The sequence below is a fragment of the Martes martes genome (assembly GCF_963455335.1).
Source record: "Martes martes genome assembly, chromosome: 13".
NCBI classification, from domain to species: Eukaryota; Metazoa; Chordata; class Mammalia; order Carnivora; family Mustelidae; genus Martes; species Martes martes.
Genome location: NC_137901.1, coordinates 47,747,091 through 47,758,263, shown reverse-complemented (window position 1 = coordinate 47,758,263; position 11,173 = coordinate 47,747,091). Strand labels below are relative to the sequence as shown.

The window sequence follows — 11,173 nt, the reverse complement described above, 5'->3', positions numbered from 1 at the left end:
TGCATGATTAATTTTGATTATTTGAATACACAATAGCAGTTGCCTGTTTGGGTCTAGACAACTCGGGATTTGGGTCCATAAGCTTTTGTTCTTATTTTGTCACCAATTTTCTGGTAAAATTCTTTAACCTCTATTTCCTAGTTAATCTACGTCAAAGACACATTATAAACATCAGCAGGACTGGGATGCCTGACTGGCTGAGTCCATGGAGCATGTGACTCTTGATCTCTGGGTCATGAGTTTGAGCCCTACGCTGGGCATAGAGCTTACTTTAAAAAAATCAGCAGGACTAGTAAGTGAAACATTAAAAGCTGCTTATTGTTGTTTGGTGCCAAATGGTAATGGGCATCAGAATAATTCTTTTGAAGTCTAAAATAATTTTATATACAATCTACACATATGTACATATGCTTTGTATATATAGTTTTTAAATCTAAAATAGTTTTATAGGTAAGATTTTTATCTCTAGTAATTCTGAGGTAAACAAGATAATCAGCACCCATCTCATTGTGCAGATGAAAAGGAAAGAGAAAATTAGTTACGGAAAACTTAAACAAGTTGCCCAGGAGCCTAGAGTATGAAATCTGAAAAGAATGGAAGTTCTGATATAGGTCGTTCTTGTTCCAAAAAAGCTGTTTCTCAGTTCTACATTCAGTTCGTGGTATGTGTGTTTTATTTACAGTTCCTGGTGATAAACAAGATAAAGTCAAACAGAAAGCATTTGTGGAGCCATATTTTAAAGATGATGGAAGGTAAATTCGTCTTGATTAATACCAGCGATGTGATTGGAAGTACAACAGAACTATCTTTGTCAGAGTACCTCTGAACTGCTAAATTGCTACCTTGGTTAAAATCAAGTTTGTGTCATTACCTTATGATTTAACAACAGAGGAATTCAAGCATAAAAATGACAAATATTACAAAAAAGGAAATTTATATCACCACTACTCTTACTCTTTTTTTGACAGTGGTAATAGTTATTTTCTCTCTTTTTTATAACAAATGTTTTTATTCTTGTTCTGTTTTAGTAGGGACTTTATATGAACTTTAGGAATTTGTTATATTACATATTGTAACCATTATATAATATCAGACTTTAGGTGGCAAGCCTTAGGTTATGCTTGAGAATTGTTACGTGAGGATTTTTTAAACCTTAAAAGAAAAACTGCGCATCTTATATTTTGAATGGTAATGCTTCTTTGTGCCTTTTATTCAAAGATGGCAATTCCTTTTTTTTTTTTTTTTTACGATTTTACTTATTTGAGACAAAGAGCACAAGCAGGAGGAGGAGCAGAGGTACAGGGAGAAGCAGCCTCCCTACTGAGTGGGAGAACTCAACATGGGGCTCCATCCCAGGACCCTGAGATCATGACCTGTGCTGAAGTCATATGCTTAACTGACTGAGCCGCCAGCTTCCCCATAGATGGCAAATTCTATAACTTTTAATCATGTACTAATCATTCTAGAAGTGAATTTAGGCATAGTAATTCAATTCAAAAAAATTTTTATGTCTTTTTTTCTTCAAGTTATGATGCTAGCAAATTGAGTCACTCAAGAAGCAAAGTTTATTTTCTACTTATTTCTGTGGAGAATTTTAGAGATCTGACAGACCAAGACAAATTTTTACTGATGCCTGTAAGACTCTAATAGATAAGAGCTGTTGTTTTGTTGTTAAATGCTTAATTCCTTTATTTACCAGTTCTCCAAAGAAATAGTACCCTAGCATCCCAAATGTGACTAGGGAGTTTTTATTTGTGGGGTCATTATGAACTAATGGATTTAAATGTTTCATGTGTTTTAGTCTAACTACTAGGGTTGCTCATTGCCACAGTTAGTCATTGTTTCTAGATCTTTTAGGTGGACAGTTAGGATTATGGTTTTTGTTTCGTTTTTTAAGATAACTACACTTTTTCACATTGATAGCAGCAGTTCAAGTTCAGAACTTTTTATGTCATAACCTCTTCTGTCTCACATCTTACCTACTTCCCCCTAATGAGAATCCCACTTCTCAGTGCTACAACATAATTTCTCATTTAACTTATTTTTTAATATACAGAGCAGTCTCAGAATAATATAAACTATCACCAATAATATGACTTATGAAAATGGTTTAAGATGTCTTTTGGGTTTTTTGCTCTTAAGATATATTCTATTGGAACAACCATGTTATCTGCATCTTTTCATAAAATAAAAATTCTAAAAGTGAAAAGAAAAGGTATATTCTGAATGTACAGTCCAGGCACTGTGTTTTAAAGCCATTTGGAATAATTACTTTTTGTGTAGATGTGTCACTGTGACTCAGTCCCTGCATTTGTTTTATTTTGCCTTTGAATTTTGTAGTTTTTTTTATCTTTAATTCTTTTCTTTCTTTTTTTTTTTTTTTATAGATTTTATTTATTTATTTGACAGACAGAGATCACAAGTAGGCAGAGAGGCAGGCAGAGAGAGAGAGGAGGAAGCAGGCTCCCCGCTGAGCAGAGACCTGATGTGGGGCTCGATCCCAGGACTCTGAGATCATGACCTGAGTCGAAGGCAGAGGCTTAAACCACTGAGCCACCCAGGCGCCCCTTTAATTCTTTTCTTAAACTATGTAAAATATGTACATGGTATCAGAAGCTACAAAAAGGGGTATATTCCAATATAGCTGGTTTCTATCATTGCCCCCTCTACCATATTAATGCTCCCTACCCCTACAAGTGGTAACCATTTGTTTAAAAATAGGGTTGTCAATCCATTTTTAAAAATAAAAGCCAATATTTATACAGAAATTTATAGTCATTCTCTCTCCCCTTAAGCAAATGGTAGAATGCTATGTATATTTTTTGTGTTTTGCTTTTGCTTTTTTCATTTAAGTATATATCCTAGAAAATCACTCATAATAGCGTATAGTGGTATTCCACATTTCTCTTTTTAGTTGCACAGTACTTTATTGTTTGTACCATAGTCTATTCCTTAGTAATGGGTATTTGGAGTATTTACAGTTATGCTAACACTGAACGCTGCAGTGAATAATGTTGTACATTTTCTTTTTATATTGTTGTGTATCTTTGGGATAGAGTCCTTAAAGTAAGACTGCAGAGTAAGAACTGTCATTTCAAGCATTTGGTATTGAAAGTCCACTAACTTCTTAAAAATATGAGTAATTTTATATTATTCTGAAACAACTAGATAGCTGGAGACATAGGAGGTGGGTATAAGGCATGAGGATGGCAAAAATCTTAAAATTAGCACTGTTCCTTTCCCCACAGACAATAATAGCAAACCCTGGGAAGATGGGTTGTTTTGTATGAGGGATAAGAAGCTTAGTAATCTCTTAGGTGATGCTTTAAGGTCTAGTACAAATGCCAGTCGTAGGAGATTCCCTGCAGCATTAAAACAACAGTAGCAGAATAAACAATCCTCAGAGGAGAGGGTACAGCCAAAATGTACCCTATATAAGCTTTTAAGAGTCCATAAACCATTTGAAAGAAAGCAATTTTTATCTGTCCTTTTAACTTACAGATTGCTCTAAAGTTGAGAGTTCTTGGGCTTAAGCCCCCACAGGACCTATAACCTCATATACTTTGACATAGAGCAATTAAAGCTTCCCTTTGAGAGAAAGTGTTTGCCAGCTAGAGGGGCATGGGATCAGAATCCTTCAGAGGAGTGGATACCATCCCAACAAGTCATTTTACAAATCGGTTTTTGTGAGTCAGGCTCTTGAAGCTCTCTGGGGATGTCTCTAATATACACAGATATGTATACCATCACAAGTCTTCATTTACCTATTTTGTAAGTTTGGACTTGTCTATATTGAGCTTTAAAACTTAAAGCAGGGTACAGTATATTAAAAACATCTGTACTTCTGTTTGCTCTTTCTTCCCAAAGCCCTCTATACCTCATTAACCCATACCTCAGTGGCTTTGACCCTCCTAGGTTCCCAGTAGTTCTCAGTAGGATCTGATCCATTTAAGGACAAGTGCAAATAATTGTTCCTAACATTTTGAAGAATCCAGGGGGCATGGAGGCAGAAAAAGAAATTTTTAGAGTGTGCCTGGGTGGCTCAGTCGGTTAAGCCTCTGCCTTCAGCTCAGGTCATGATCTCAGGGTCCTGGGATCGAGGCCCGCATCGGGCTCTCTTCTCATCAGGGAGCCTGCTTCCCCCTCTCTCTCTGCCTGCCTGTGACCTCTCTCTCTGTGTCAAATAAATAAATAAAATCTTTTAAAAAAAAGAAGAAACAAAAGAAATTTTTAGAGAAAATGACACATAATGCATACACAGAGAAAAATCTTTTTTGGGGGGTTGGAGGAGTGGGTTAGCCCAGAAATACAAGTTCTTAAAGAAAACTGAGTTAATAGACAGTTACTCTCTTTCTTGGTTATGTTATAGAACCCCAATTCCTGGCTTTAATAATACAGTATTTCTTTCTAAATTAGGTTATTTTAGGGGCACCTAGGTGACTCCTCAGTTAAGCATCTGACTCTTGGGGCACCTGCGTGGCCCAGTCGTTAAGCAACTGCCTTCTGCTCAGGTCATGGTCCCAGGGTCCTAGGATCAAGCCCCGCATCAGGCTCCCTGCTCAGTGGGTAGCCTGCTTTTCCTTCTCCCTCTCCACCGGCTTGTGTTCCCTCTCTCACTGCGTCTCTCTGTCAAATAAATAAAATAAAATCTTTTTTAATTAATTAATTAATTAATTATTTTAAAAAAGCATCTGACTCTTGGCTTCACCTGAGGTCATGATCTCAGAGTTGTGAGATCGAGCCCCATCAGGCTCCATGCTCAGCTTGGAGCCTGCTTGGGATTTTCCTTCTGCCTCTCCCCCCAAGCCCCTCACTCTCACTCTCTCTCTCTCTCTCTAAGTAAATACATAAAATATTTAAATAATAATAAATTAGGTTATCTTATATATTATATTCAGCCAATCAGAGGCAAAAATAGAAAGTAATAGTTATCTTTTCCAGTTAGAGAACAATATATATAAAAATACCTGACATACAGTAAGCACCTAATAAGGATTTAATGAAGAATGCATGAAAAAATATGTTTTTCTAACATACTTAGTAAACATTTCAAATTAAATGAATGAATGTTTGGGGATTATTTCTCCTCTGGGCCCTCACCTTCGTTAATTAAAAATCTAAACCAAAGGTCTTTGTAGTAACAAATGGATTAATTTTTAAATTTAATTCATTTTTCTTCCAGAGAAACTGGCTTACAAAATTTTCCTCATATTGAGGTAGTTCGGAAAAAAGAAGAGAGAAGAAAATTGCTTGGACACACATGTAAGGAATGTGAAATTGTAAGTACGAATGTGAATCCTGTCTGGTGGGTTTTTTAAAATACAGCTTGATAGATTAGAAATGCATGATTTAAAAATCATAGAGCTATATTTTTATCTAGAAACTTCATTTGACCCAGAAATAGCAGCATGGGTAAGTAAAGAGCACACTGGCTGTGACTAAGAAGATCTAAATACTTGGAAATGAAAGCCCTCAATCTCTCAGATTTTCATTAAGTGAATCTGGAACCTAAGCCCTCATTCTTTTTACCAACTTAAAAACATTTGTGCCATTTTTCTTTTCTGTGTTTATTTGTATTTGGTTTAATTTCTTTCCCCTAGTGTTACATTACAGCCGAGGCCCTTCCTTATTCATATACTATTTGGGGAAAACTCTGATATTTTAATAGGAAACTTTAACATTTATTACTTATCCCAGCACTCTCAGGAAATGAGATATATTCATGATTTTTTTTTCTAAATAACTGGTATAACTATAATCTCCTAACTTTCTCCCCAAGCACTCTTTCCTACACAATGCCATGAGCAAGCTCTATGTCATCCTTAGAACACAATTATATTTTCCTTTTATACATTGGCTATCTTGGACTGTTGAAGTAGAAGTAGTACTAACCAACCAATCACTAAATATCTCAGGCAGGCTCTGTGTTTTCTTGAAACATGTTTTTTTATTTCTTCCCTTGCTGTCTGTTGGCTTTTAGGCGCTTGCCTCTAGTGATTTAGTTCCCTTTTAAATTTTCCTTTTAACAGCTGTGGGCTAGAAAATTTGATAACCAGCAGATTAAAGTTATTTATGGATAGCTTGTAGTGCAGGTAAGTAAGCATTTGGTGAGAAGTAGGCTCTTAACTAACAGTGGGAGTATAAATAGAGATCGCAATTTTGGAAAGCAGTTTGACAGTACAAGCAAAATCTGTATCATGAGTTTTCATAACACAAATTTGAACATATCATGATTTCTTAACTAAAGACCATAGTCAAGCCTCCAGTTTTGAGTTAAAACTGTAATTCTTTACAATCTGGAACTAACACTACCAGTTAGAAAAAAGCTCTTGTACTAGAAACACAGATTCCTTCCTTCTCTCAGGAATCATTTCCTATACTACTATTCAGGCTCCAAAAACCGTTGTCTCAGGGCGCCTGGGTCAATTAAGCGTCTGCCTTCAAGCTCAGGTCATGATCCCAGGGTCCTGGGATCAAGCCTGAATCGAGCTCCCTGCTCAGCAGGGAATCTGCTTCTCCCTCTCACTCTCCCTCTGTGCTTCCCCTCCCCTCAAATAAATAAAATCTTCAAAACTAAATAAATAAAAACCATTGTCTCATACATTTTATTCCAATATTTTTGTTGTTTAAGATAGGGGATAAACCTGTTCCCTGTTAACTCTGTCATGACCAGGAGTGAAAGTGCTAGTCCTCTGTATTTAAATACTATCTGTATGCTTACAGTTCTTAAATGTATCCCAATGTCTTCTACCTGTGGAATATGTCATACACATGTGGAAGTGTAATAATCATCTCACATTTCACTATATCCAAAAGCAAACAGTTTCTACCGCTGATTCCCAAACATCACCTGAGTCTCCTCTATCGCCATTCTTCTGGCTATTTAAACCAAAGTTCTTATAGTTATCTTCTCTTCTTTCATATCTCAGTAATGGATCTATCAGCAAATCCCACCAGTTCTACCTTCAAAGTTATCCCATTTCCAAAAAAAAAAAAAAGTTATCCCATTTCCATGCACTTGATATCACCACCACTATTCCCCTGGACCAAGGCTCCATTTCATCTTGTCTGAACTATTGAAATAATTGGCTTCTAAGTGCTTTCCTTCTATTGCTTTATTTTAATCAACTGTTTTTGGAAAGCCGTGTTAGATCACAGCAAAACTGAGCAGAAAGTACAGAGAATTCCCATATACCTCTGTCCTCATTTTTCTTTTCTTTTTTATAATTGTCTCCTCACAGTGTATGTTCTTTCTTTTTTTTTAATTTTTTTAATTTTTTTTTATGTTCTTTCTTTTTAAAGAAAGATATTTCTGAGATGTTAATAGTTTTTATTGCCCACAGTGGGGAAATTGGGATTAAAGGTCCTTCTGTCGGCACTAAGTGCTTCAGTTCCTGGCCTCCCTGGCCAGAGAGGACTGGGAATCCAGGATGCTGGGTATCAAGGGGCAGGACAGGGCCTGAGAGCAGCAGCATCCAGTGGCTTGGCTAGGACGGACATCTACTTGATTTCTGTCTTCACTGTGTGCTTTTAACACAATGATCTCTTGTTGCCTAATGATCTTCTTAGAATAAAAATTAAATCATGTCATTTCTATGCCCGAGACCCTTACATGTCTTCCCATTGCGCTCAGAAATAGAACCCAAAGCCCTTATCAAGGACGGCACCGCATTTCTCTCTGATTTTATCTTCTGCCACTCTCCCAGTTGCTCACTGTGCTACAGCTACACCTACACCAGCCCACTGTTGCTCTTGTATGTGTTGTTATTATGGTGGCAGTGTTTCTCTAAATGGATTGATAATCATGATTCTCTAATTAGGGTCATCCCATCCCATGTCCAGGCTAAGGTAACCAAGACTTGTACTCACAGCAATGAGAAAGATGAAAAAGATAACCCCCCAAAAAGTTGTTTCAGAGGTATTCAAAACACCTTTCCTTCAAACTTAAGTTTTAGCCCTTAGTCTGCCACTTTCAATAGAAGATATTGTCAGTAAATTATCAATTTGATTTTCAGTTTCTCAAGTATGAGGTAGAATTAGCTGGATTGTGTGATCCTGTCATGTGTTCTATTAAGCTTTATACTGCTGCTTTGTTTTCTTAGGGCTAGAGCTTGAAGGACTTGTACATTTTTTACATACAAATTTTAACCTTGCTTTCATGAAGTTCAAGTTCTTTGGGTTGCAATTGCAAGAAATTATGTCTTTGATCCTAATTGGAAAAAAATATAGTTTAAAAGGGGAAGTCATGAAGGCTTCAACATTCAAAGCTTAACTTTCATTTGTAAAAACTTGGATAAGAAAATTACTTCAAAACACGCATGTTATATCCAAATAACAACTGAAAAAAGTGCTGTTCAAAGTACAGTTTTGTTACTGGTCTTACAGTTGAGTTTGCACAAGTATATAAATCAGCTTTGTTACTCAGCATGCCGTAAAGCTAAGCTGGCAGTTTTAGGGGGGGAGGTGTTTTTTGTTTTTTGGTTTTTTTTTGTTTTTTTAAGACTTTATTGATGAAAAAAGCAGCATATTGGTTTACATTGTGATACAAACTCCAAGCTCCTTTTCTCATTTGTGGAGCAAACATTTCCAGACCAGCAGTAGTTACTGTTAGTATTAATTACTAATATTATCTTCAGTGAGTGTTGTTTTCCTTAACGTGCTGAATACTTTAACTGCTTTCTTTAGTAGCTTCTAGTTTATAATCAATAAGCCTAACAGTCCCTTTATTATTTCTAAGTGAAAAACTTAGCAGTTTTTATTATTAGTATTATGCAGATATTCCAGCAGAAGAAAGAGAAAAGAAATTGGCTTCCTGTTCAAGACATCGGTTTCGCTACATTCCACCCAACACACCAGAGAATTTCTGGGAAGTTGGTTTTCCTTCCACTCAGACGTGTATGGAAAGAGGTGAAAGTACAGATTATTATATTTTGTAATTACTTTTTTTAAAATACTGTATATACCCAAGCCTAACCATTAGACTTTTCCCCCATGGTTCCTCTTACCTTCTGCTCAAGGGCTAGTTCTTTGACATAAAAACAAATTCCTAAAGATAAAAGGCTCATCTTTAACTATGAGTCATGCCATTGAAATCAGAGATTGTGTATAATCACTTTAATATGATTGTGCATTCATTATCCTTGTTTATCATTCAAATTTCAGAAAGTTAATTTATCCTATAATCAAAATGACTTTTAGTAAAATAATAACATTACAAAAGTTGCTAGCAACGTTATATTGTTAAAAAGAGAGCATCTTCTTAAAGCAACTAGTCTGAATTTTAGCTTTTAAAACCTCACTTACCGAGAATGCTGGGTATTTATAAACCACATCTGAGTAAAAAGAACCTTTGTTTAGAGGACTGTTAACAACTAGCTCGTTCAAATATGGCACTGACATTTAATATGATTTGCGAATGTATATGGCTTTGAAGCTGAGGATATCAAGTAGTAAGATAGTTTTTCCAAAAGGTGCAAAGTCTCTTGTAACTATTCCCATATTTTCACTTTCCCCATTAACAAGCTGAATTATATTCCCTTTGACATGATGATGCTGCCTGGTCATCAAATAGAATTAAACAATCTAGATAGAGCCTGTGTTTTTATACCTACCATGGCCTTAAGGGGATATGACAGAGTGCAGACCACGTGATTCAAGATGCCTTAGGAGAATCAGGTGGTTGAAGAGTATAGGGGCAGTCGTTTAAAGAAGTAGCTGCCACAGAAAGCCTTTGATAAGCATCTGGAATTCTAATAGTGAAGAGTTCTTGTTTAGCGGGTTCTCCATTTGCAACTTGTAGGAGGCAGACTAGGAAAGTACTCCTGAGCTCTGGTTCCGGAGGTTAGACAGATCTTGGGCAAAGTCCCAGCTCTTCCACTTCCATAGCTTTGTGAACTTGAGCAAGTTCTTTAACCTCTTGGGCCTCCGTCACCTCATCTGTGAAGGAGATATAGTGGAAGCTACTTCAAAGGAATGTGAGCATTAGCTGAGATAATGTATACAACACATTTGATAAATGTTTGCTGCTATTATTGTTAGTATAAACGAGGAAACTGACGGTAAGTAATGAAATCATTCATTAACATTGCACAGCTAATAATCAGAGGATCATGTAAACTAGAGTGCATTAAATAAGACAGATGTTACCTGGTATATACTGAAAGAAATACATGTTGCAAATACAATCTTCTAAATTTGTCATTTGTTTTTAAGGTTACATTAAGGAAGATCATGATCCTTGTCCTCGTCCCAAAAGACGGCAGCCTTACAATGCAATGTTTTCTCCAAAAAGCAAAGAGCAGAAGACATAGATGTTGAAGCAAAAGCACAATAGGGGGCAGTTTGTTTCTTTTTAGTTATTTATAGTTAAAGTTGGTATTAAACATTGATTTTTTTTGATCTTCTGTAAACTGACTTATAAATCATTTTTCTGTTGAAAGTGTTTTTAAATGGCATTTACCCACCACACAACTATTTAAAATGTGGATACGCTTATGTTGTATTGTCTTGTTTTTGCGCCTTTAAAACAATAAGGTGCTCTCATTTTGCACTCTAACTTAAGAGTTGTTTATGTACTTTATTTGGTAATACCTAATTACAATTTTGAAAATATGATAGTTGTAGTCTGTGATTTGTTGCCTTTCCTAACTTTTCTTTTTACTCAGCCTCCCCTTGGTATTTACGTTCAGCAGTGGCTTTGTGTTTTTCATTCTCTTGAACAGTTGCACTTCTATGGGTCATTCCAGTGTCAGATATTTATATCTTTAAAAAAAAAAAAGGCTAAATTTTAATAGTCCTTTAAACTTTCCAGCTTTTTTCTTTTGTTTACTTGAAATATGTTACTATTCTGCAGTGCATTGCTTTGGAGGCTCAACCACAACCGCATATAACTATGTTACAAATTAACATAGTTCTCTGATCTGATCATAATATTCCAGGTCTTCACATGGCTCTTTTCATTAAACTTTTCTGGTGCAGTTTTCAAGCTGAATTTGTCAAGTTCTTCTCTGTTCATGTATTCAAGTTCAGTAGTATTGTTTCTCTGGAATAACTGACATTATTAACTTCCAATTTGGCAACAAAATAGATTTCTCTGTTCAGCAAATTTCTGTTCCTCTAGGACCTAATATCTGAGTCATCAAGATGGCAGACCACATCTGTGTCACCGTTTCCG

General features: G+C 36.0%; 1 protein-coding gene across 5 annotated transcripts in view; it reads left to right on the top strand.

Moving 5' to 3' along the window:
- RBBP8 (RB binding protein 8, endonuclease) overlaps positions 1-10,614 on the top strand; it is a 109,408-nt gene extending 98,794 nt beyond the window's left edge. For all 5 annotated transcript variants that reach the window (XM_080821093.1, XM_080821089.1, XM_080821091.1 and 2 more), the window contains 4 exons: positions 683-752; positions 5,183-5,279; positions 8,766-8,907; positions 10,213-10,614. In XM_080821093.1, the coding sequence (XP_080677219.1) occupies positions 683-752; positions 5,183-5,279; positions 8,766-8,907; positions 10,213-10,310 (407 nt within the window). In that variant the 3' untranslated portion in view covers positions 10,311-10,614. The remainder of the gene's footprint in view (positions 1-682; positions 753-5,182; positions 5,280-8,765; positions 8,908-10,212) is intronic.
- Positions 10,615-11,173: the final 559 nt, after the last annotated feature.